At 44.0% G+C, this 27,967-nt stretch overlaps 1 protein-coding gene across 1 annotated transcript in view; it reads right to left on the bottom strand.

Annotated features, from left to right (window-relative positions):
- Positions 1-13,231: 13,231 nt before the first annotated feature.
- The window catches only part of sucla2 (succinate-CoA ligase ADP-forming subunit beta), a 15,754-nt gene continuing 1,018 nt past the window's right edge, over positions 13,232-27,967 (bottom strand). Inside the window, 11 exon segments of the mRNA XM_023412521.2 lie at positions 13,232-15,794; positions 16,369-16,457; positions 17,423-17,543; positions 17,631-17,773; positions 17,906-18,004; positions 18,007-18,066; positions 18,457-18,595; positions 20,687-20,815; positions 22,339-22,501; positions 23,008-23,107; positions 23,847-24,042. Coding sequence (XP_023268289.1) covers positions 15,720-15,794; positions 16,369-16,457; positions 17,423-17,543; positions 17,631-17,773; positions 17,906-18,004; positions 18,007-18,066; positions 18,457-18,595; positions 20,687-20,815; positions 22,339-22,501; positions 23,008-23,107; positions 23,847-24,042 — 1,314 coding nt within the window. The 3' untranslated portion in view covers positions 13,232-15,719.

Raw genomic sequence — 27,967 nt, 5'->3', positions numbered from 1 at the left:
CCAGGCCAAATGTCAGAATAATGACTCTTGTTGCTGTAAGAAGAACCTGGACCTGATGTTCACACCTCACAGTCTGATGTGTCTCTGGTACAAACACAGTAACTTCAGGTTTGACCGTAACGCACACACACACACACACACACACACACACACATACACACGCACGCACACACACACACACACACGCACATGCACACACACACACACACGCACGTCACTTCCTACTCCAGCAGATCAGCGGAGGATAAGTTGTCATGGTGACAAACGCACTGTCTCCCTCTTCAGCGTCAGACTCTCTGGCTCTTACTCCAATCGATTTCTACCCAGAAGCCCCTTTTACTACAAAGAGTCTGTATGAAGTCACGGCTCTGCGTGAGAGAGGAGGATATAAATAAACAGGTGCACGTCGTATGATTGGAGTGTAACGTGCTCTCCTTGACGCCTGTGGACGTCTCGCTCACTCATGGACCATGGACGCCAGTGTAGTTAGTTGAGGGTGATGTTTTTACTTCCTCTTTGTGGCTCAAGGAAAACACACATTCACACACATTCACATTAATAAAAGAACCATAAACTACTTTATTCACTTTATTTTACAGGTCAATTATTTCCTTATAAGTTCTTGAAGGTTTCCTGGAAAGAACCGAGTACACGACACAACGTAGCGAGACTGTTGCTAGGCGACATCTAGTGGTCGTAGTAGCTATGACAGGAGCGAAGGGGAAAAGTGTCGGTGACATAGAGAGACAGAGTCCACGTCTCTTCCTGATATTCCCCCAAAGAGCTTTTTTTGTCCCCTTCTTTTTTAATTATAAAAACATTGTTCACGACCCATCTGAAAACAATGTTGACACGCGTGATTTGTGATTTGGATTTGAAAGATCCGTTGAGCCTTGACAAGATAAGACAGGCCCCGATCTACTGAGAGTATTCGGAGCGCGGTGCTGCCTGAGGATCAGGAGAAAGGCCTCTCTCACAGATGTTTACTCGGCGTCGCTGCTCGATACTGATTGTTGAGAAATGTTCACCGGCGCTCGTTCAGCCACTTGAGTTAAACGCTCCATTCAGAAGTTTCCCACTCCAAACAAGCGTCGCTCTGCAGCCTTCATCCTGCCGCTGCGAAGCCATGAAAGAGCGGTTAACCATCGCGCTGCTGGAGGCCACATCACAGTGCGGCTGCAGCGTCGCTGGAAGCCCCGAGAGGCGTTTGTTTTTATGATGCCGTCGCTTCAAAGCCGCACAGGAAGAATAAAACCTCCTCGTGGGGAGATACATTTTCTGGGACGGTGTTCGGGTCATGTCGCATTAAATCTCCACTGAAATCATTAGCCTTCGTTCTCTGATGCTGCCTTCAGATAATGAGAGAGACGTGAAGTGATGCATGAAGGGAGATTTTTTTTCTCTTTACAGTTACAGCAGCAGTTTACCCACAAATATCACCACAGATCTCTGCTGGGAAAGAACAAGAAATATCCAGTTGGTGACGAAACTGTAGGAGGGAACTGTGCAGAGCCCTGGAGGAAGACCGACTGAGGGGACGAGATACAGACACAACCAACAGGAAGACGAATATCCACGTTTTTATGTTTATTTTTAATTTCAACATAAAAAATATGAGTGGAAAAGAACTACAACTGTCGTTACCACAGTCAGGAGCAAAACGAAACTTCTGGCCCAACAATATGTCTGGGTCCTCGGCCCGAGTCTGGCCCACATACTGCCACATCTGGAGTCCAGCTGTTATCCCATCTAGTATCAAGTATCTGATACTCACGACGTATATGGGCCAGATTCAGGCCGTGGACCCGGGCCTATACCGGGCCAGAAGAAAACACTCGCTTTCACTCAGGTTTCATTCTGCTGTTCCTACATGAACCGAGTCATCACATGATGTGAGTCATGTGTGCACAACTTAGCTAACTGCGGCTAGCCTGAGCTCGTTAGCCGGCTAGTTAGCTTCGGAGCTCGTCTGCGGGACAAGGCGTGACGCGGCGCGGTCTTACTGACAGTAGGAGTTTTATTTTTTTCATTGTGAAAAATCCTTAAACTCCAGACTGACAAGGTGGTGCATGTTTTTCTATCATTCAGTTCTGTCAACAAAGTCTTTACATTTGAGGAGACATAAATCGTATTGACTCGCGTCGTGTCGTGACTCGCCCCACCTGTCGGTCAGACCTGAGGGAGGTGAAAGTATCTACAACCCTCAACTCAGCTCTTCTTGGACAGAGACCATCTCCTTTACCTTTCATCACATCCTGTTTGTGAACCTCTGTGGAACTAAATGTCACCAGGATTATATCTAATTATGCTAAAGATAACCGTAAAATTATACACACAGAGTTTCGTGATCGTGTTTCCACAGAGATGATGTTATTTAAATGGCTTTGCCGTGAGGAGAAGCAAAAGAATCCAGCAGGGAGAACAAGTAAAGGTCAACGCAGGGGAGGGTGACCACAGAAAGTGAGCTTAATGTCACCTAACAAGCGCTCCAGGGGATTCTGGGAGTGTGAGTTTTGTAGGGAAGGCTCACTGAATCTGCAAACACAGAGGGAGGATTATATCTCATATTATATCCAGGTCTGTGGATCCTGCTGTAGGTCTGATGTTCCTGTATCTTTAGATGCCTTTAGATGTTACAGAATGAATTATTAACAAAGACAAACACACACTAAATATATTTTTTTGCAGAGGTTAGAAAAATATGTTTCTCTCTCATCTTACACACAGACTCTGATGTAAATCTAACGTTTGCAGAGGAAGAAAATAATCAAGATATTCTCCACAGCAGGAACCTTTCTGACCCACAGTGAGATCAGAAAACACAGAACAACAAAACAAAGAAAAGAAATTGGGAATAAAATAACCACGGTGGGAGGACAGTGCAGCAGCGTGACGCCCTCAAACAAATGTCAGTGAGTGGATTTCAGAAAGGACATCATCTCTTTTGTCCGGGAAACAAAAAGAACCAGCAGGTCAGCCGTGTTTCGTGTTCCTGGATTCCTCTCACACAACACAACTGTTGACAGCTGCATTACACCAGCGATGAGGCTCGTTCAGCAGAGATGGAGGAGGGAGGGAGAAGCAGAGTTGTTTCTGTGTGCGAGCGCCGCAGACGGCGTTTACAGCTCAGGCTCTCTCAGCTCTCCTCCGCCCGTGACTCTGGACTCGGCTCCTGCGTCTCATGTTCTCGTAGCTCCACCAGCTGCTGCAGTTTTAATGTTATACATGGATAATCACAACTTCAACAGCAGAACATTTAACTGTCGTGGAGCTCTGATGTTCAGACTTTATCCTGTCTGCACCACAATCAGGATCACTTCCTGATAAAAGAAACAGCTGGATGGAGAGTCTTACTTCACTCCACACTTCAACAACAACACTTCCTGTTTCTACGTCACATGTCGCTATACTAACCAATCAGAGGCGAGGAGGACTGAGAGATGGATTCAGGAAGTTACTGTACCTGTTTTTAAAGATGTGTGTGTAAATATATAAACTTGTAAATATGTAAATTAACTCAAATACACAACAGGAATTAACATCTAAACCTTTTCATAGTTTTGTTGTCTACATGACGTCACGTTGGGAGAGGTGAAAACTTTTCGGTGCGTTCAGCTGAAGAGAGAATCAGGTCACTTCCTGCTCAGACGGCGTCAGAGTCATTTTAACGGAGACGCTGAGGATGATGAGGATCATGATGATGATGGAAAGAATCAGACAGACTGAACACGACAGGAAATGGACGCTGCCGCTCCGGACTACAGGACGTCTCTCCTCGACGCCTCGGTTGTAACTCGTGGTCGTGGTCGCAGCCCGATCGCATCAACATGTTTCTATCAGCAGCTCCACTTGTTTTCCTCAGAGCAGCTGCTGTGTGGGAAGTCTGGGAGGCTGAGAGGTGATCTGTTTGCACAATGTAATTATTTTGTTCGTTCAGTTTATTTTCAGACACTGACATTAGTGAAATTTGTTCTCAAGAAATATAATTGGGTCCATCTGAATCGTATTCTCAAATTACTTAATTAACCTTCCTCTGTCTTTCCTGTGGAAGCGGCAGGATGCTTTTACCACATGATGAAGAAACCAAATCGTTGCTAAAATATAACTTTTATTTATTTATTTATTTTGTCTTTTAGTCTTTAAATTCTCAGTAAAAATACATTTACAGATTTACATGTGTGTTGTCCTTTCATACCTGTGTCCTCATCTGAGACACATCATGTTCTGTTGTTTCACTCTGTCATCAATTTAGTTTAATATTTATGTATTTATTTGTTTATGTATTGGATATATGGAAGCCTAAGTGTTCAATGTTAAATAAATAAAATAACAATTAGTGAAATCATTGGGGAAATATTTAAACGTAACTCATTACTATCAAATGTTATTTCATTGTTCTTATTGCAATAATAATGCTGCCAATTTCCTCTTTGCCCATATTTGGATTAGCCAGGAGTTAGGGGCGGAGTCAGGCATTGCCAAGATGGCGACGGTGAAGCAGCTCGCTCCGAGCTTCATCAGAAACCTGTGGGTGACGTCACAGTGGCTTCGTCCATTTTTATTTACAGTCTGAAGTTTTCCGTTCAAACTTTCAACCGAATTTCCAGAAAACCGCCAAAATAAAATGCAAATGAATCCTGGTTGCAATCCTCTCCTGCTGTGTGATTGGTGGAGCCGATTCTCCAGTCGGTGCAGAAGAAGAGGACACGACGAGGTCGTTAAAAGATCCAGTCGAAGCCCAAATGATGGGAAATCTGACAAATCCTCCGGCTGTCAGACGGTACAGGAGGAAAACAGCCGGCACTGGCTCAGATAAGGAAGTATATGGGCCGGACTCGGGCCGAGGACCCAGGTACATGTTGGACCAGAAGATCCATGGAGTCAGATTTTTCTTTCATTGATACACAAACGTTTCCACCTCAGCATAAAAACTTTTATTTTTTAGTTGTTTCTTCTCAAGTTTTTAAAATGCAAAACATTAAATATGTTGGATGGAAAATACACCTAGTGTGCAGCTGTTTCTTCTCTATAATGGGACAATTTTCCCGCTCTAATCACCTGACCACACAAGCTCCAATAACCAGCTGATACATCAAGTCACGCTCGATGAAGCAACACTTCCATCTGCCTCCTGTGTGAAATCCCCAAACTCTCACCACACACACAACCTGTACATGAGCAGGTGAGACGACGCAGCTCCACCTGGACGCTCTGCACAGGTATGAGAGTCACTGCGACTGACTTTAGAGGCAGTTTAGCTGCTGCTGCGGGGTGAGTGTGTGAGTGTGTGTTTATATTGTTTGTGTGTAACTGCAAACACCCCCATCTGTGCTGTAACAGCAGCTTTGCTTGACAAAGACAAACACACACACACACACACACACACACACACACACACACACACACACACACACACACACACACACACACACACACCCTCCGCTGTCACTTCACATGGAGCTTAAACGGCTCATGAATCAGGTTTTCATGACGTTTTTCTTCCAAACAGGTCTGTGACAAATCCTGTGTGTCACCATCACTCGCCTGCACGGCGTGGCTCTGCGGAGACGGCGCTCTGTCTTCCCTCTGTGACGACTCGGTGAACCGAGCTGCTTCGGGGTGTAATAAACTCCTGAATGAAGAGCCGCCGGTGCCGCTGAGCTAATTTTAACCCTCCCTCTCGACACGAGCGAGAATTTAAAATGGTGTAAAATGAACATCTGCCGGAGCGGCGACAGACACGTGGAGGAGGGAAGGAACCGGGACCAGCACATCACAAAGTTCACGGCCGTGTGAGTGATGGATACTGATATAGAAAGACTATTCCTGGAAGGATGACTCACGCCTCAGAGAGATCTGTCTTTTCTTTTCTTTTTTCCCTCCTAAAAGTCACCTGTGGGAATAAATGAGGAGATATATTTGTACCTAAATGTCCAGAGCCAGAGACAAAGTTAATGAAACAGAATATAAAAGTCAACTTTACTGCTGCACCTTTGAACCCAACACGTGTTGTTTTACAGCAGAAAAACTCATTTACAGCCTTCCTCCCTCCCTCGCCTGAATCCTTCATCTTAAAATCAACGACAGTCGTTCACAAACATGGAGGAAGCTTCACTTGTACATGTGGATTATTTAACGCTGAATGGTTTCGAGCATCTTGTAGCTGACATCCAGCAGGTGTGACGTCATGAAGGTGAATCCTCAAGGCCAGATCACCAATCCGTCCCCTCAGTGTATTAATCTGTGGCAGCCTGGGCCTCCGTGTGACCCCTGGGGGCCTCCGTAGGTGTGAACGCAGCATCAGTGTGTGTGTGTGTGTGTGTGTGTGTGTGTGTTCACCCCATGCCTCTGGTTGATCACACTCTGCACACAGGTGAGAACATCTGTCTGTCCAGCTGTTTCCAGGTGTCACTCTGCTTTTCCAGTCCCACCTGTCTCCTCACTGTGTGCTAAGATCAAAGAGAGAGTGTGTGTGTGTGTGTGTGTGTGTGTGTCTGTGTGTGTGTGTGTGTGTCCCTATCAGTGGGCGGCCTCATTTATCTATATTTATAAAGACAGGGTGCAGCCGCCCCTTTCTTCTCCTTTAATCTGAGGAGGAGAGGAAAACAGCGGCATGAGTCATCACACACTCCGCCTGCTGAGAGAGGGAGAGGACGAGCGAGCCTCCCTGATGACCGGGGGGGGGGCTCTCTCTCTCTCTCTCTCTCTCTCTCTCTCCATTGAAGAAAACAGGCTGCTGATGTTGAGGTGGACACTTGAAGCAGAACTATAATGCTGCTGGTCTCAGCACGGGGTCGTTGACCTCGCCGTCGACCTGTGAGCACCATGTCAAAGATTTAGTCTATGATGGTTGGTGGAGCACTTTGGATGCATGGCCATGATATTCTGCGCACACACACACACACACACACACACACACACACACACACACACACGTTCATGGTTCCCAGAGGATGAATCTCAACAACTATCAGATGAAGTTCAGTTCAGACGTTCATGACTTTAATCTGGTGCCATCCTTAAAAATGATCCGTCCATTTCCTTTGGTTTTATGTTTTGTTTCATTTATGATCAAATAGCAGCAACATGTTCACATCAACGCAGGATCACAAACTCTCATCTAACAGACGGAGAGGCGTCGGTCTGGTCTCACTGTGTGAACGAGCGTCTGTGTCACGGGAACCAGGAGTTCAGTTTCCCGTCAATAGAGGAACAAAAAGAGAAATTTGAAGTGAAATGGAATTTATCGTGCACAGCAGGAAAAGACTTTGGCGCTTCCACCGACGGCAGGAAGTGGATCACCACATGAATCAATCTGTCATTGTTTGACACCGTCTCATTATTCATATTTAACTGGATGTGTGTGTCTATCGATTGATCTGTCAGTCTGTCATAGATAATGCATCGTCGCTGGGAAACACAACACAGCATTATATTGAATTTACATTATTTATGGCAGGTGCTAGAAATAAAAGTTCAGGTGTTTGTTTGCAGCAGAGGTTTAAATGTTGTTTATATAAAAACCATGATTATTAGAATCTAAATATTTTTAAAATGATTTAGTAAAAACCTGAAGTGACGGTTGTGCTCTGCTCTCCTGAGAGCGAGCTGAGGCTCTGCAGGTGTTGACAGTCCTCTGCTGATGTCCTGCAGGTGAGTTGTGGGCGGGGCTGTCACATCAGTGTGACTGGGAGCACCTGGGCTGATGCATGTTCATGCTCCATGTCTCTTCCGGTATATTTCACCAGCAGGTGGCAGCAGAGGGAAAGTTTGGTGTGTTTTTCCTGCAGGTTCAGGGTGTGATGGTTTAATTGAAACTGTTCTCGTTTTCAAACAGAAGCAGCTTCGTCTCTTGTTACAGACTGATTGTGGAGCAGGAGCCTCTTTGTCTTCCCGTCAGTCAGTTTCTGTCTCCGCCTTTGATAAATTCAGATAAATGTGACACTGACTCTAATGTAATAAGACACGATCTGATGATGTGATGTCAGACGGATGGTTTCACGATCCTGTCAGCCAGGAAACATCTGCCGCTGCATCTGGTTTTCTCTTCCCACCGATCACCGCTGCTGACAGGAGGCGGAGTCACTGTGGACGCCGGTCACATCATGAGATCTGTAAAGACTAGTGGCCAAAAGTTCTGAAATAACAGACTTTTTAGTTGTTGCTGTTTTATGGTTTTCTTTTAAAATCTACTCACAGTTCTACGACAGTCGACTCCATGTCGTCTGTTTCTGGGCCACGTGTTGCCATGACACACACACTCATCTCAATCACAGTGAGTTAAATGGAGAGCACCTGTGTGTCGTCCAGGAGACTCAGGTGGTTGAATGTGGGAGGGGCCACATACAGGTGTACTGGTTCAGATTCAACCTGCAGCTCGAACATTGTTCATTGTTGATAACTTCATGTTTCTGTTGGTCCTTCTTCATCCTCCGCAGGTATTTCAAACTTCCATGAAAGTTTTCACTCAGTCCACCGGAAACTTAGAGAAATATTATTCACATTTCCAACACAGAATGCCAGTTCACTTTTCCTGGAGTAAATTGACCAACAACCCATCAACACCCCCACACACACCCCCACACACCCACACACACCCCCACCGGCTCACTGAGACTGACCAAGCTTATCACAGCTTTAAATAAACGACCTGGCAGCTGCACAACTCTAAACTCTGAACCTTATCAGTGTGAGCAAGCTGAGAGCAGACAGCCGCAGAGCCGACCTCCATCACTGTCTGCAGCCAGGAGGAGGAGGAGGAGGAGGAGGAGGAGGAGGAGGAGGAGGAGAGAAACTTATCTGTGTTTGAGGGACATAATAACACTATCAATTTCACAGGAGGTTCACGATTTTCAGGCTGAATCGGTTTGTCATCGACACGCAGGATGCATCATGATCTGATGTCTAGAAACAAGGTCTGAAACTTCATTCGTCTCTTTATTAAAGCCACAATAATTCAATTTCTGTCCAGACACAGTTTCACTGTTCAGGTTCAGTCTCTGCAGCTGCTGTTCTCAGAGAAACATCTGTAAACGGCCGCTGTCCACAACCTGCAGCAAAGAGCAAGATCATCGTCTCAGGTGGGTAGAAAGGTCAGGGGAATGTCCGATAGAGGTCATGGGTGACACTGTATTTAGTTGACTTTAGATTTAAGAGAATCTTTATGAGGTGCTCCACAAGTGTGAGAGGAAACAAGATGTAACATAAAAAAAACTACATCATACAAAGGTCATCATAACAATAGAGACTCAGCTGGTGAACACAGTGGAGCGTTTAGCAGCTAAAGAGTCAGACGTTTCCCTCAGGAGCTGGAGACCAAACACAGAGCTGAAAGAGAGAGAGGGACGTTTTGGAAAACCTTAACAACGTTACCCATCGGTGTCCGTGCAGGTTCAACTGGACTTGAAGGGACGATTTGTAAGTTTCTCTGACGTCAGACGTGGTCTCTTGTCGTGAGCAGGTGGTGGTGATTGTCGCGTGACGAGAGCTTCAGCCATCGTTGCGTTTACGAGACAAGAGGCAATAAAACGTCCTCCGAGAAAGAAAGTCAGAAAGGGATGAGACGGACCAGGGCTAGCTGGTTAGCATGCTAACTTCAGTAGAAGAAAAGACGTAGATAGAGACATTGGTGTTGGTTTCCACCTCTGGAGACAGCTGTTGGTGAGTAAAGGAATGAAGTCACAGTGGTTTGTAGAGGCCTGAGCAGATCTCCGTGCTCCAGACGGCAGCGTCTCAGATATTGAATTGAACTGTTTTTGATCAAACTGTGAAGCCAAATTCAGCAAAGTGGAAACGGCAGCAGATTCCAGCAGCCAGAACCTCAACCGGGTTCATCTTCTCCTGTTAATGTGACCTTGATGGTCAAGTAATGAGCCTGGTGTGTCTCTGGACTTCAATAATAACTGAGGGCCTGGGGGACAACATAAAGGAGGTCAGATGTGGTTTTGAAGAGTCTTAATAAGTAGAGGCCCTCTGCTCCTCCTCCGCACACTGAGGAGTTCTCTGACTGAGCTCAGGGTAATATCTGTGTCTGGTTCTCTGTTCACTCAGACATGCTGCTGTTTAATCTGAACGCCTGCTCACTGTTCTTCCCACATCGCTGCCACAAAGCTCCAACCAGCTCCAACCAGCCAGCGGCAGCAGATTAGACTTCACATGTGCACCAGAGCAGAGTCTCCATCATCAGCTGCTGCTGCAGAGAGAAGAGGAAGAGGAAGAAGAAGAAGAAGTGGGAGTGGAGATGTGATCCACGTTGACACTTTAAACACCAGCGGTGGAAGAAGCTTTTGAATTTTCTTTTCTTCGTTTTGCCTTATTGTATCTTTCTGTGTAAAGTGATTGAACTATTGGTCTTATTTGTGTTTGGATGCTGCCTGTTGTTGTCTATGTGCCTCTGGAGTATATTAATTGTTTATTAAAACGATCTTGGAGCCTTTATCTGCTGCTTTAATGATCATGTTTGGGATTGTGTGTAGTTTCTTACCTCAGCCTTTGTGAGATTATCTTCACTCTGTGCTCCGTGGGTTTGTTTCTGGTGATCAGGGTTAGGGAATCCATTATGTCAATGAGTGTCATCACAATTATAGAAAGACCAACGTGTGAGTGTGAATCTGAAGAAACATTTTTCTGATTCTGAAAATTACATCAAAAAATCAAAAGTGCCAGAAAGTCACAAACATAGACCGTAAATAAAGATGGACGCAGCCTCCGTGGCGTGGTTTTGAGCCTCAGAGGGAGCTGCTCCACTGTCGCCGTCTTGGCAGTGCTTGACTCCGCCCCTAACTCCCAGCTAATCACAAATGGGCAAAAAGTGGAGTCTGTGTGGAGCTGAGACTTTAGGGCATACGCTTCTGTTAGCATCTTTAGCACAGCTGGGCGTCTGGGTATCTCACTCGAAGGCTAACCCAAGGTTAATTCAGTTGCTGGCTAATGAGCTTGTGAACAAGCTAAGCTAACAAGCCAGGTATGATGAGCGACACCAGCTAATTAGTGCTAACGTATAAATTAAAAGAGGCAGAAATGGTAGACCCCCTCAAGTTCTGTCTGATCTTAGCATGAAAAATCCTGCAAAAGACACCAACACGTTCAGTGCATCCACCTGTCACTCAAACTGGCCACACCCTCAATTACCACCCAGAGGTGGAAAACAACGCCAATGTTAACTCTCTATCTCTTTAACATCCTTTCTTCTACTTAAGTTAGCATGCTAACCAGCTAGCCCAGCATGTCTCATCACTTTCCGATAGCGACTCGCTGAAGCCTCCCATCTGCCCTGAAGACGTAGCGCTGCTCAGAGGACGTATTATAACCTCGTCTTGTAAATGTAATGACGGCTGAAGCTCCCGTCGAGCGACAAGAAACCACGTTCAGCGGCAGAGAAAACCAGTTGTTAGCGTGCTGAGCTAACAACAAGAAGATTAGCACAAACGATAACACATTAAAAGTGCCTTCTTAGTTTTGAGACACACAGACTAAGACCTGAAACCTGTTTCCATTATTTTGTCCAGCGCCTGTGAGTCGGATTCAAGCTGTGAAAGCGGTTTAGGTCAGGACCTGGGGGGCGGACGGAATACATTTTCCCTCCACAGCTAAAATAAATCATGACACAGATTCAGTGGAGTTTGACTGTGATCCAGCACAGACTCTTTGCTCTGTCGCCCACAACAACAACAACAACAACAACAACAACAACAACAACAACAACAACAACAACACATTAAAAACTGAAAAATTCATCATCAAGTTTCATATTTGAATCTAAATGCAGCAGAACGTCCATAAAAAAACCAACAGCAGCCTGGACCCCGGCCTTCCTGCTGAATCGGCTTCAGCTGCGACCTTTGTTCAAACACAAAAAAAAGGTTCATTTATCACGACAACATTTTCTGTCTCAGTGGCCTTTTCATCTGTGGAATAACACGGCGGCATGTACGTGTTGAAATGTCTCGAGTACAATTTAAAATCATCCTGTTTCCAGCCGCAGGATCAAAGCTGTGGAACAAAGGGCTCAAGTAAAGACTTCAAAGCTGTGTGTGTGTGTGTGTGTGTGTGTGTGTGTGTGTGTGTGTGTGTGTGTTGTAGTGACAAGACCTTAATTTGAGAAGAGATCTAACTACAACAGGGAGTCAGAAGCTGTCAGGTGCCAGGAGTTAAACATCAACAGGTAAGGATTCACCTGCTGTCTGCCTCCTTTGGTCTCCAGCGACCTGAACCCAACAACTGGTTCTGTGTCTGGTCGGGTTCAGTTCTTTTGTGTGTAAAGCCTCGGGCTCATGTCGGCTTATTGTCAGATGTGACTTTTGCTGATGGCTCATTAGAAATTGAGAAACCTGAGAAGCTAAGAGTCAAACTGTGTGTAGACATTAATAAATGGCTCGACCGGTGAGTGATTCATTAATAATAATCTAACATTTTGTTACTTATACGTATATTTTATTTGAGCAGTCGAACATCTCAACCAGTCAACTCCAACACAAACCTGTAACCCTGGGTCACTGCAGACAGCAACAGGTTAACGGCACTATAATTAAAACAACTAAATAAAGTCCACACCGTGGATCATTAAACACCAGGAGATAAACTGCTGGTGAGCCAATCAGAAGAGAGGAGGCTCTTAGCCTCCTCTCTTCTGATTGGCTGACTTTTCTGAGTGATCCAATAAAATTATAGCAGATTTCAGGTAAAAAAACTCAGAGAAACCAAATCCTGCAAAGGTTTGGATGGTGGGTCCAGGTGGCCGGGGCTTGGTGACTGCTTTGTTGTGACATCACAAAGTTCCAGAAGTCCTGACGGCTGGTTTTAAGGCTCAGTTTCTGAATACAGGCTGTGTGCATTTCTCTGTGGACTGAGGCTTTGATACTTTCACAGTATTAATATAGAAACTAGAGCTGATCTATAATCACACTACACATGGACACAGACCTTTACACTGGAGGAGCTGTAACGAAAGACATTACTTTGTTATTTTTAGGTCCTCATCACTAGTCATAAACCAAAGCTGTTCTTTATCAGCCTCAGTGAGCTTCAAGTCGCTTTCTTGATGAAACTTAGATGAGAAGATCGATTGAAGTCTCATATCTCTTGGTCCTATATGAACCAGTTAGCTTAGCTTAGCATAAAGACTGGAAAGATGTCTTCGTACAGAGTTTTTACCTTTGAAAAAGGATGGATGGATGATGTCCTTGTCAAAGACAAAAACAACAGGACAAATAAACGACAAAGCACAGAATGATTGGTGTTCTCTCTATTTATTTTTTTCTTCTTTTCTCAGACTCCCGGAGGAGCATAAATATTTTACAGAGCGAGAACATCAGTTTGGTTATTTACAAGATATAATAAATGACGTACAACTCACAATGTCGGCTTGTGTTCGGAGCGCTGGAGGAAGAGATTGAGGAAGAGGAGGAGGTAGGGAAAAAGAAACAACTACAGTCATTTTACCGTTCTGCTGAGAGGACGCGGCCCGCCTCCACTCTGATGTCACACACAAACAAACAGCTGAGAGAAAATGGCTACCAATCTGTGGCATGATGGCCGCCGCTGCACACGCCCCTGTTCGACCCTGAAGGAGACGACTTCTCCACAAACAGCGAATAAATACAGAGAAACGCAATCTCCAGTGTTTCAGTCCATTTCTTGTAACTTTTTAAAGGAAGGGTAAAACCCTGGTAATAAACTCTGTGCTGCCTGAAGACAACCTGAACTCTCAGCCTGAACCTCAGACCTCCAGTCCGCCTCTTTAGCTAACGTAATAAAACATGCTCCACTTCAGCAGCACAGTGATGCACATCTGCACCGCTGGTTTAAAAATCATCAGCAGGGAGGAGAGAGAGAGAGGGAGAGAGCTGCAGAGGAAATCACAGCGAGCTGACTGATTTAACGTCCAGTCAACCCTGCTTTAGTCTCCATGTTCCTCCCTCAGGGTTTCTCTGCCTGGAAGTTTGAGTTCCTCAGCAGGAACACTGAATAATTCATGCCTCACAAAAAAAGTAAAAATTAGCTGAGATGCATCACCTCTGTTAACCACAGCCGAGGGCGGAACAGGAAGTCCAGGATCGATCATCTGGACTCGTAAAGATCCATCGCCTTGAATTTTATTCAACCACTGAGCCGAGACTGTCCTCTGTGTTTAATGAGCTTCAGACGATCGAAGCTGTTGGAGACGGTTTGTATTTTAACCTGAAGCTGAAGCGACGTCGCGTCATCAACACGTGTCGCATCGACAGACGCGGCCGCTCGTGTACAGTAAGAAGGGAGCACGTGATAAAGCTGCTGCCTCTGAGTTCCCATGAGTCTCTGCTGCACAATACTAATAGAATCAACAGACTCAGGCTCAGAGGGTCAAAGGTCAGGGGGCCTCTGAGCCTCTATTTGAAGTCACAGAGCTGAAAGTTAAAAGACGCAAAAACAAACTACAAACTAAAGCTGCAACATCAAATTATTCTCCAAATATTTAGTTTCAGTCATTTTTCAAACATTTGCTGCTTCCAGATTCTCAGATTTGAGTTTTTTTTGCTTCTTGTTTAATTAAATAATTATTTTGTTTTGTACAGCAAATTATGGAAATCGCTTTCAGACATAAAACGATTTGTCCGGTTCAGTCTGAGGGTCTCGCTCTCGTGTAGGAGCGTCACCGTTTTGCTACGATGATCTGCTGATTTAAAAAAGAGGAAAACAGGATGAAATATTTGCTTTAGTTTAATTTGGTCTGACCTCTGGTGTTTCATCATGCAGGTAGTTTGGGTTTTATTTCAGGTGTTTAAACATAATGTCTCTGAGATTTCCACCTCCACTACAGTACGATCACTTCTCCCAAAAGGGACTATTTCTTCAGCAGAAAGTAGTTCCAGTCATGCCTGCAGATAGAGGACGCTCTACGAGTTACATTCACTTCACCTCAAAAACAAAAAGAAAAATTAAGCTGGACAAATGAAACCGAAGCGTCTGATTGGCTGACACCACTAGAGGGACGTAGTCTGGTATTTTATCAGCTGTGCGTGTAACGGTTCGGTCACTGTCATTAACTGTTTTCAACACTGAGGGCGTTTCCTGAAGCGGCGCCGCAGCTCCGTCACAGAAACACTGAGTCGTACATGGAGGGAACGAGTTCATCCTTTATTCTCTTACATTCCTGCTCAGAGACACAAACACACTGAAGAGGCACTCATGCAAAACTACCTGTGTGTAAGAAGCTAACGGGATCGTTGTGATGTAAGAGCAGCTTCCTGCCGCCTCGCCGCCTCACAACTGACCACGATGAACACGATGAACACGGGACTGAACGCAGATTCTGCAACATCTGAATGTGGATCAAGCTTCAGCTGCTCTGTTTTTATTTTTTCTAAGGAGATTATCCCAACAAGTACCAAGTAAACAGACAGGTGCCTCTCTGAGACTGTGGAGGTGAGTGGAGGAAGATGAGGAGGAGGAGGAGGAGGAGGAGGAGGAGGAGGAGGAGGAGGAGGTCTGAAGGTGGAGGTTTGTGCGTATCGACTCAAGTGCAACATGAGTTGGAGGAAACATGGAGGGAGACCTGTACAGCGTGGTGCCATCACGCCACAGAGTCGCCAACATACAACTACATCGCTGTTCGCTGTGGGGGAGGAGTGGTGGGCCGCTATGGGTGTGTCCAGGGGAGGGGACTGAGGAAGTGCTTGGGAGGAGGAGGAGGAGGAGGAAGAAGGTGTGAGGAGGTCATGGAGGCCAAAGGTCCAGGTTGCTTAGATGGGCAGCTGGAAGGTGATGTCCACTTGAGCTTCTTTAGCCAGTGAGACGATTTCAGAAAGCTTTACAACCTGAGAGAGAGAGAGAGAGAGAGAGAGAGAGAGAGAGAGAGAGAGAGAGAGAGAGAGAGAGAGAGAGACAGAGAGAGAGAGAGAGAGAGAGACAGAGAGACACAGAAAGAGAGACAGAGAGAGAGAGAGGGAGATGTTTATGTCCCTGGTTTTCTCCTCTCTAGTAACTTCTCCTCGACCTCGATGGAAAACATCATGAGGTCAAGAGGAAAGATATGAAGGAGAATTTATTAACTAACTTTATTTACAACATAAATCCTTTCACAATCACAAAAACAAGGAACAGGATGGAAATGTTGAAACAGGATATAATTAGAGTTCATCAAATAATAATTAAATGAAAATAAAGAGCTGATTGAGCCAGAACAGATTATTCTCTGTATATGTTCTTCTGTGTTTTAGGGTTTTGACCTTTTTATACACGGGGGGGGGGGAGCTGGTTAGCGTAGCTTAGCTTAGCATAAAGAACAAGGGCAAACAACCTGCCTGACTCTCACTGATGAACACGTTCAGATCTGTTTCATGTCTGTGTGTGTGCGTGTGTGTGTGTGTGTGTGTGTGTGTGTGTGTGTACCATTTTGGCGGCTTCGTCCAGGTCGTCACAGGCCAGGATTTTCAGAGGGCTGGCAGCGATCAGAGCTTTAGCATCGTCCACTCTCGTCCCTGAAAAAAACAAAACAAATCATCATTTATATAAAGTATACATCCACACCTGACTGTTACACCTCAGCTTCTGCATCTCATTATATCAAATCCATGACTTTGTTGTTGAGTCAAATATAAATGAAGACGGCGACTTTGACGCTTCCAGACGGTGATGAATCCTGGAGGTTTTAGCGTCTTAAACTTTAAACTACAGTTTCCAATTTTACTAAAAACAATCAGTAAATCTTAATTTGTCCAAGTGTCAGCAGAACCCCTGAGAACTGACGAAGCCTCTGCTGCTGCTGCTGGAAATCTCTGTGATTACACTATCATAGGTTTTTAAACAACGTCCAATCTTGTTTTTCACACATGGGTGAAAACTGCCAGAGAAGATGCGTGAAGCGTTACATGAGTGCATCTGCTGCGTCTTCACAGAGACGCTGAGACATGAGGCGGGACGACCCCGAACACTAACACCTCTCAAACATGAGGAGGAAGAACTTCTGCAGGTTGAGCTTTAATCAAATGTGTAAACAGGCACTTTCGTGGTGGAAATGACATTAACGAAAAAGCCCTGTGGCCATTTAAATTAGAATAAAATCTGCAATTTAAATGACAATTAAATGTGTAAAGAAGCAGCACGTTCACAGCTTGAATTAAAAGTATAAATCTTTACATCCGCGGCGCAGAATATTTCCATAACAGAAACTCTCCCCCCGAGGAAACCTGAGGAATGTCAGCTCTGTTTAGACTCATGCATCATTTCTGTCTGCTTGAAAATCTCAAGGCGACACTGTGAAAGAATAAAGATTCAGCTCCGCAGGACGCCACGTGACCACGAGCAGGAATAATAACCTTTATAATCACAGGTATAAACGTGACGATCACAGTGATCCGCGTCCAATCAGCTGCATGTGCTGCCAGGTGTGTGTGTGTGTGTGTGTGTGTGTGTTTAACCACTGCAGTGAGGACGTTGCTTGTACCTTGTAACCGCACAACGATGGGGATCTTGAGGTCCAGGTCTCTCACGGCCATGATGATGCCCTGGGCGATGACATCACACCTCATGATGCCTCCGAAGATGTTGACCAGGATGGCCTGAACCTGAGCGACAGCAGGAAGCCGTTAAAAACCACCATGAAAACAAACCCGCAACATTTACATCTGCAGATGTAGAGGAAGCGCTCTTACCTTCCTGTCAGAGGTGATGAGTTTGAACGCCTCGGTCACCTGGTGGGCCGTGGCTCCTCCTCCCACATCCAGGAAGTTGGCCGGAGTGCCGCCATGCAGCTTGATGATGTCCATGGTGGCCATGGCCAGACCCGCTCCGTTCACTAGAGAGAACACAAGACGTCCTACAGTCACAAACCTTCTCCTTCACCTCCGTCACACTGCAGCTCCGACCTGACGACGTGTTAACCGCTGTGATAATATTCTCTACTGCTAACTCGCTGCGGCGCACTGACCCAGGCAGCCGATGGTTCCGTCCAGGCCGATGTAGTTGAGGTCGGCCCTGGCGGCCTGGCGGTCCCGGGGGTCCTCCTGGGTCCAGTCCTGCAGGTCAACACCTTCTGCTGGCGGTACGCGGCGTTAGAGTCGAAGTTGATCTTGGCGTCCATGCACATCACTGTTGACGAGCAAACACACAAGAGTTTGGCATCACTGAGCCTCAGCTGCTCATTATTAAAGGCTGTTTCACAAGCTCATATACAGCTGTGTGTGTTTATAAACATCTGTACTAAATCTGAACTAAATAAGAATCACAGCAGAGGATTTATTTATAGAAGTTATGTTTTGATGAGAGGAGACGCCACATTGTCCCACACACCACATCTCAACACGCCAGCTGAGTGTGCGCCCGTAAATTCTGACCGAGCTGCACAGTTTGCATCAGTGGTTATTGGTTCCATGTTGGATCTTGTAGTTTTGTTACAGTGGGATCAATATAGATGTTTCAAAGTGAGACTGAAGTTAGTTGTGTGTGTGTGTGTGTGTGTGTGTGTGTGTGTGTGTGTACCGATGCCAGAGGAGTCCTCCACCATGGGGTTGATCTCGACCATGGAGGCGTCGTACTTGATGAACACGTTGTACAGTTTGATCATGTTCTCCGCCGCCTCGTTCACCAGCGCCGGCGGGAAGCCCATCTTCTTAGCGACCTGCAGCAGCACAGCACATTTCATCACACGTCAGACGGGCGGAGGGATAAACACTGATACGATCAATACATTGGATCCAATCACTGTGTGACGTGACGGGAGTCTGTGGTTGTGATGAACCTTCAGACAAAGAGAATAAAAAAATACTGAAAAACTAGAACCACCTCCTCGTGGTCGTATCCCTCCGCCACGCAGACTAGTTCCAGGTCACATCCCTGTTTGTCCAGAGTCAGAGAAAATATGAATTGTTTGTGTGAAGTCTTGCGTAATGGCTAAAAAGTGTTTTATGAGGTCGCCGTGATCTTGACCTTTGACCTTTGACCACCATCGTCTAATCAGTTGGTCCTTGAGTCCAGGTGAAAGTTTTTACCAAATCTGAAGAAATTCCCTAAAGGCGTTACTGCGATATCGTGTTCACAAGGCCAAAATTGTGCTTTGTGAGGACACAGTGACCTTGACCTTTGACCTTTGAACACCAAAATGTAACCGGTTCATCCTTGAGTCCAGCTGAATGTTTGTGCTAAATTTCAACAAGTTCCGTCAAGGCGTTACTGAGATATCGTGTCCACTAGAAAGGGACGGACGGACGACCTGAAAACAATATGTCTGCAGCTCTGACTGTCGCCGCCGCGGAGGAATAAAAAGCAGAAGAAGAAGAAGAAACAGGTCCAGTGGAAACACAGACAACCTGCTGCTTTTAATGAACCTCGCCCAGTTTTACAAACGTGGTCTCAGGCGAGATAACGCTCTCACTCGGGAGCGCGAGGAAGGAATGTGTTTACAACCAGATTCAGAGAGTTCGTTCGTTGTTAGAAAATAAAATCAGTTCACGTTAAAAACGCAGCAGAGCAGTTTTAATCTCATCGTTTCTGACTCGTTGCTTCTGTTTCTACAAATAAACGCTTCATCCCGGCATGAATCAGGTTCGTTTTTGGAGCATCTTGCATCACTTCCTACGACTGTTGTTTTAGAGCAGCACAGACAAACCCTGCAGGGCTGTAGCACAGCGTTTCTGGACTTTCTGAGAAATATGCACCAAGACCTGAGGAGCTGTGAAAGGTCAGGACGCTCCGCACAACAGGAAGTGATCCAAGACCCCCGAAACCCGTCTCAACAATCATTTACTTTTAAAACACGATCAGCTGGAGTTCAGAGATGCTGCTGGATTTAGGTGATGATTTTTCTCAGTGGAAACAACAGCTCTGACTCTGTTACTGCCTGTTCGGCTGCACCGACGTCGTCCTGCCACACTCACATTTTCTGCTCTTATTTTGATATTATTATTATTATTGCTGTTCATTTTATTATTTATAATTTGAATCAATTTGGTTTCTCACCACAGTTAATTCGTCACGTTCATTTTGTATTTTTATAACTTTGTGATATTTCAACATTACTGAGGTTGAGGCTTTAAATAAGAATATTTGTTATCTTTGTCGTTTTCTGTGTATTTTCAATTGTGCAAGAATAAATCAAAGCAAAAAAAATTACTTGAGACTTCACAGCAACTATGATAAAATTTCACACTAATGTCTCTGGATAAACAGGGATGTGACCTGGAACTGGCCTGAGTGGCGGAGGGATACGACCACGAGGAGGTGGTTCTAGTTTTCTTCAATGAGGAATTGTCTGGTAAAGAGACACTGTGGCTGAAGTGCAGAGCTCGACAGACTCGGAGGAGCCTGGGTGACATTTCTTTATGTATTTCTGCTCTTGTTGATGACGTGTAATCACGTCTCTTTCGCTCATCCGTCGGCGTGTTTGTGGAGATTTGCGTCTGAAAACACAGAAAGTCTGTTTGTTGTCAGATCATCCTCCTGAACCAGGGGGACGCTTTATTCTGAAGATTTGTGTGTTTGTAATAAACAGACGGGAAAAAGAAAAACAGAATCATTATTTACAAAGGAACTGTTAACGTCACACTCAGGTTGTTTATCAGACATGAATCTGAACAGGACGGAGGGCTGGAGTCCGCTGAGAGGAACTTACTTCCTCCTGAGAGGTAAAATACCACTACCCAGAATCCCTCTCTCCTCTTCTCCGATTACCAAACCACACACCTGGAACATCTATTACCACTATTGATCCTACCTTGACCGCCTGCTCCATCTTGATGCCCTCCACGATGTCGATGGGCTCCTTCACAATGGCGTCTGGATTTTCTGCAGCGACGTCTTCGATGTTCACGCCCCCCTGCGAGCTGCCAATCAGGACGGGGCCCTGCGGGAAGAAGGAGCGGCGGGTGAGGTCTGAACCGTTTCAATTAGACAATCTGAGACACTTGGTTTGAGCTTCAGATGTTTGCGAGATCAGCGCGTGAATTCTGTTTAGTCCGACTTTGACTTCAAAAAAAGAAAAACGTGTTTGAAAGAGTTCTTCTCTGAAATGCTGTTTGAAAGTCAAATGCAGACTTTAGGGAAGGAAGCTGCCAGTTTCTACAGAGTCGACACATTAAATCAGCTTTACAGTCTTTTCCCGTCACATCAGCTGATTAAAGTCTCGTCAGCAGGACTCGCTGTCTCTAAAAACACTCCTTCATTTGTATTTAACGTCTCCTCTTCATGAGGTACGGATAGAAAAACCAAACCGCTCAGACACAGATTCCACCTTTCCAAACTTTATAATGTCAGAGGTCAGAGGTTAACGCCTGAACTGAACCTTATGATCCTCCTACATGTACAATTTGTGACAGAGCCGTTGAACTGGGTTGTATTAAATGCACAGGTGTGCCTAATAAAGTGACCACAGTGTATGAATCAGTGATTTGAGACCAATGTAACCTGAGCAGGAACACACAGGTCGTCTGCTGCCATCTGGTGGTAGAATTCAGCATAACCAGGTGCAATCTCTGCACGACTCTCTCCCGAGGAACGACGAGTTCAACAGATCCAGGATCAGTTTAGTTCACCTGTCGGGCTGCGAGCGCGTTCATGTGACGGAGGCGGAGCTGTTCATTATAAGCAACAGAAGCATAAATAAAGTTCTTTAAATGACACGAGAAGAATCGCTGATCACTGTCGGTAAATTTGATTATAGCGACATTCAGCAGTGACGTTCAACAAGGTGACATGTGAACAATATGATCACATGACTGGAATAAAAAAGAAAGAGTAGAAACATTTTCTTATTGTTAGAGTCAGACTGCAAATACACTGTGAACAAGTGCATGAATGATTAACCTTCTTACTGAGCATTTTCTCTCTTTTTAATGATGAACAAACTACGATGAACGTGTGATGCAGGTCAAAGTTCATGTCAGGAAACGTAGGATTGTTCGACCTTGGCAGAAGTTATTCTAGTTTTTATATTAATATATTATATTTTCTATATTCAATATTAGAAACTGGAACTGGATCATTTGTAGTATTTTTTACTTAATAATTGATTAATCGATTAGGAAAACTGTCGAATCAATTCAAACTCCTACTGACCCACACGGGAAACACAGCTACCACTGCAACTAAAGATTGTATTGATTATCCATTAATCTGATTCATTTCTTTATTAATCAATTTGTCGTTTTGTCAATAAAATGTCAAATAAATTATTTTTTAATGTCAAAAAATAGTGAAAAAGAACAATCACAGTTTCCTGAAGCCAAAGAGTCAAAAACTCTAAACCTGCTTTAACAACTGATCAAAATGATTTATTTCATTACACTAATCGATTGTGTGTGTGTGTGTGTGTGTGTGTGTGTGTGTGTGTGTGTGTGTGTGTGTGTGTGTGTGTGTGTGTGGCCTCACCTGGTAGGACCTCTCCATGGTGATGGCGAAGTAGTACTCTCTGCGTGGATACCTGCGCTCGCAGATGAACACCTGGTTGCAGATACGTCCCGCCTCCCCGGTCTGCTTGGTGTAGAGCTTTCGACCAATCATCTGGGACGAAATGTCACGGGCCTCCTCTGGACTGGAGAGGAAGAGGAGGAGGAGTGTTTCACAATCACATCACCCAAAGCAGCTGCAGCTAATTATTACTTTCATTATTCATACAGCGTTTTCTCAACTGATTGATTAATTGTTTTAGACAGGAAGCAGAAAATGAATGAATGGATTAATAAATTAAAAACAAATTTCTGTAAGGTCATCTGTGACTGTGGTTGTTCTTTCGTCAGTGGATCAGCTGTGATGAAGAGTGAGGAGCTGATGATGAAGAGCTGCAGCTCCTCATCTTCAGCTCCGGCTCCTTTCACTGTGTCCAGCTGTTGTGTTAAAACATCTGGCTGTGAGGTTGGAAACGGCTTCACCTGCTCAGTGGATTTCTGACAGAGCCGCTGCTAAACTGAACCACACGGCTGTGTTACCATGGTAACCGCAGGTGTCATCACGAGATACGAGATATAAAAGGATCATAACTTTAATGCTCAGCAGATTATTTACGGATGTTGGTCAGTGTTAAGATGTTTGATGACTCACGAGTAGACGATCCTCACTCCTCCCTTCAGGCCGCCCTCGAACGTCCCCTTCCCTCTGCCCCCGGCCAGGACCTGAGCTTTCACCACCAGGTCCTTTGAGCCTGAGACACACACACACACACACAGACACACACAGACACAGACACAGACACACAGACACAGACACACAGACACACAGACACAGACACACAGACACACACACACACACACACACGCACACACACACACACACACACACACACACACACACAGACACAGACACAGACACAGACACACACACACACACACACACACACACAGACACAGACACAGACACACACAGACACACGTTTCTGTCAGTAAAACACTGTATTAACTGTGAAAGTGACTAAACACAAAGGGACTGTGGTGATGTCGTAGATCTACGTCCTGATTGAACAGCTGAGGATCTGAGGAGGATTTAAAGGTGCGTCAGGTCAGGGTCAGAGAACGGTGTCACCTGTCACAGGATTTATGGTCCAACTTCTTTGGAATTATGTAAGTCAAGAGTCAACTGATACCACTGAAGCAGGAGGAGTCTATGTTTAGACTGTGTGAATGTGTGTCTGTCTTCACACTGGACAGCCTTGGCTTCAGCTATTTAAAACCTACACACACACACGTCCTTGAACACAACTGAACTGTATCAGTAACACTGGGGTTGTCAGGTCAGACTCAGACTTTAGTTTACTTCCTCTTCGACAGAAACTGTTTCAAATCAAACTTTTTTTATTCGCTCCATTCTTCTGGCTCATCCTTCCTGAAAACATGAATCTTTAGGTTCAGGAGAGACGAGTTTCTCTGAGGCTCGCTGCAGCTCACCGATCTGCTTGGCCACGGCGTACGCCTCATCCGAGGAGCTGGCCACCATGCCGTCGGGCACGGAGATGCCGGCCTCTTTCAGCAGCCCGATGCTCATGTACTCGTGTAGGGAGAGGTTCCTCTGCTGCTGCTGCAGGTGGGGGGGCTGCAGCTGGGACACATGGCCTCCAAACAGACCTGAAGACCCACCGAGGACCTGGGGGGGGGGGGGGACACACACGTTAAATCAGTGTGCTTTACACAGTGTTGACCAGTTTTGAGTTTCTGTCTCGTCTTCATTACAACTGAAAGAGAATAAACTGTCTGTAGTCATGACGACGGTGTGACGTTCACACCTGTTGTTTTTTAGTAAAATATCTCGACAGCTCTGAGATGAAAAGCTGCACCATCAGCACCACCGTGCCTCATGCTGCGTTCACATCACCTCAGTTACTGTAACTATGAGTTTATCACCTGTAAATAGCGTCTCATTAATAAGAAAATTATTTAATGTAACTAAACCCACATTTAATAAATATCATTTTTATATTCCCAACAATGTACGATGAGAAAGACGATATAAATAAGATGTGCTGCTAGGTTTTTTTTTTTTTTACTAGACACCTTCTGCAATTATTATTATTATTCCATTTTTTCTCTTATTTTTTTGAATTTTTTAGTTTTTTCTTTCCTCTGTTTTGTGTTTGCTTCGATCTTTCTCACTATTGTTACACTCGTCTTCACTGGTTTTGTAATCACTTAATAAAGGGAAAAAAATGAATTAACAACATCTGTATCAGTCTGAGACTTCACATGTCCACCTGTCATTAACACACACTCACACACACCAGAGGAGTGTCTACAGTCAGCAGGAGAACACAACAGTGGAAACTTGACTAAGGATGTGAAACCCGGCGAAGTGGCTCCAGTGTTTCCCAACAGCTCGAACACTCGGCTGGACTCAGACTCAGTAAATGCCTCAGTGTGGGGAAACTCCAGAGGAGGGTGATGCTGGTGTTGTGTATCTGCTGCGTCAGTGTTGATACAACAGACTGCTGCTGCTGCACCACCTCGCTCTCATTAACAGGAGGGCAGGTCTTCCACACACAGCTGTTAGTCCACGGACAGACCGACGATTAAACTGCTGATTATTATTGTCAGTTAAATCGACTCATCATTGGACAATAAACTGTAAAAAAAAATAAATAAATAAAAAAAGATAAAAAAAAGCCCATTGCAATGTCGTAAATTCAGTTTATGATCTTCTTCATCCTGGACCTGAAGAACGTTTAGATTAAAACAGTTCATCAATTATCAGAATATTTGCTGATCATTTTCCCTGTTTACTGACATTTAATGGACCAAAAGACTAAAGTGATTAAATGGAGAAAATAATAAACTAATCGATGATGAAAATAATCACTGCTTGTATTTATTTTATCTGATCTGACACTGAGAGCAGATAAAGTTAATTAGGGATTAGGGATTAACCAAATTGCTTTTTATTGATTCCTAATTATTGATCCTGAAGAGGAGAATGAGTCTCTTCTTCGTCTCTCAGCTTGTTGTTGTTGACAGCTGCAGTAAACACCAGTCAACAGTCTGTTCAAACAGCCTAAATATAAACTGAGAACACACATGCGCATTTCTGAGCAGGTCATGTGACCGGACATGAAAACGTCCAGCAGATTAAAAGGAGCAAAGTAACCTACGGTGTTAGTTGGTTTACAGCTGGTTGAACCAGATGTGTGCAGCTGCTGCAGCTCCAAGTTTCTGTGGTGAAAATATCAAGAGCTCTGATGCTTCATTTATCAAAACGATGATGAATGTGTTTTTAAATTATTAACATTATTTGTCACAAACAATGACTCAAGGATCTCTTGCTTTGTTGGTGTGGAATCCGATTTAAAAACATGAATTAAAAACACAACTTTTCACCCAACTATATGAAACATTTAACATATTTTATCGGCCTGTTACACAAAAACACAAAAACAAACCTATTTGATGCAAAACTGGATTGATGATGTTTATATCTGATTTACTGAACCTCATGAAAACAAGCATTAACTAATAAAAGTGTGGAAAATGTTTAGTTTGATCATGAATCTTTTATATCAGATCTCTTCACTGAATCACCAGCATCACGACATAAACCAGGTTTCTGCAGGTTCAGTTTCTATTTCTCACTCACACCAGCCGGAGTATGAAAGTATCATAGAAAACCAGCAAACCTCAAAGTATTTATTTTCATATCCCATTTTTCAATAGTTCCTGTCAGTATGTAATAATAATCCCTAATAATACAATTCATTAATTATGTATTCATTTTATTGGACACAAATTAACTGCGCCACTTTTTGAGGGCAGCCTGGACACGACAGTGACGAGACGAGCTAATGCTAACGTTAGCTGAGTAGCAGAAGCAAAACTTACAAACAGCTCCTTTAAGGAAACTGGATTAAATAATAAAATAGCAGGTGAGACTGTTGCCTTGTTTCCCTGCAGCTCTGTGTCCTAGGTAACTGCTGTTGTGTTAAAACATCTGGCTGTGTGCGCAGAGTGAAGTCAGACGGGGTTGTGATGAGCATTGAGTTTGTCTGGCTGCACTGGAAACAGATTCAGCTGCTCTCACTGTAAAAACAAGGTAAAAAACAAGCAGCAGATACCAACGTCCGATGGAGACAGAAGTCCAGACAAAACAACAGTCAGAACATTTCCTTGTTGCTGAAATCAATGAGACTCTGAAAAAACAGAGACCAGGAAGATCATTGACAGGAAGTCCCTCTGTCATGACCAAGCATCTCCTGCACTTCCCTTTACAACAACCTGAATGCATCGTGTTCATGTTCCAGGAATTATTCCATTTGGCTATGAATCCATATCAGAAAAACCACAACAATAAAAATAATGCACATGGAATTACTATCTGTATTATCTGTGTGCTGCGGTGGAGCTTTGTTTACCTGATCATAGATTAAAGCAGCAGCAGACTGGAGGCTACAGGCTTTAGTACTTGTTAGAACTCCAGTGGTTTGTACTGAAAAAGCCTCTCTCTCTTTCTTAGAATATAAAGTGAATTGTATATTAATTGTATTTATTTTAATTGTAACTAAAATATTGATTACATTGTGTGAATAAAAAAAAAAAACGACAATGGAGGTGCTTTTGTAACCCGAGTACAATCTGCAGGTTTTCCTTTCAGGTTGCATACAGCCAGTAGCCTGAGAGGCGAATCCCAGGGCAGAAAAAAAACCTGAAGACATTTGCTGCATCACCTGTTGCTGCTCATTAGGCTCAATGTAAAAAATACTGCATTACAAGTAAAAGTGCTGCAGTGACAATGTCACTTCAACAAATGTCAAGAAAATATTCAAAATAAAAGTCTCCTGTCACCGTTAGACTATTATCTATTCAAAATAAAAGACTCATGTCACTGTTAGACTTATCTATTCAAAATAAAAGTCTCATGTCACTGTTGGACTATTATCTATTCAAAATAAAAGACTCATGTCACTGTTGGACTATTATCTATTCAAAATAAAAGTCTCATGTCACTGTTGGACTATTATCTATTCAAAATAAAAGTCTCATGTCACTGTTGGACTATTACCTACCATATCATTACATTATTATTACTGGTGCATTCAAGTGTAAGGCGCATTTAACTGCTGTAGTTGGTTAAGTAGCTCCTTATTAAATATTCTATGTACAGTATCTAATGATGATTTTTCAGAATGGATTAATCTCCTGATCATTTGCTCTATTAACTGATTGATTGATTGATGGATTGATTGATTTATACAAATTCAGAAAACAGTGAGAGAAATGCTCACTATCACAAATTATTTAAACAATAATTAAAATAGTTGTCAGTTAACAGATTATTTCACCTATACTTTATATACTGCTGAATATTTAACATTTGACAAAGTATCTTATTTTATAAGCTCTTCATGCATACTCTTCATAAAGTATAAAGTCTACATACATTCTACATATTTCATATCAGTATATGTAAAGTTGTTGACTTGATGTTCATTATTACAGAGAATAAACATCTTCTGTTCAATACTGCCAAGATCGAGACTTTTAAATCTGACTGTTACTCATTTGTACTCATTTCTCAAATGTCCCCACTT

The sequence above is a fragment of the Seriola lalandi genome, unplaced genomic scaffold (genome assembly GCF_002814215.2).
Source record: "Seriola lalandi dorsalis isolate HSWRI2012SDOR001 ecotype SW California unplaced genomic scaffold, Sedor1 jcf7180002054482, whole genome shotgun sequence".
NCBI lineage: Eukaryota > Metazoa > Chordata > Actinopteri > Carangiformes > Carangidae > Seriola > Seriola lalandi.
This window is presented reverse-complemented; position numbering and strand designations above follow the sequence as displayed.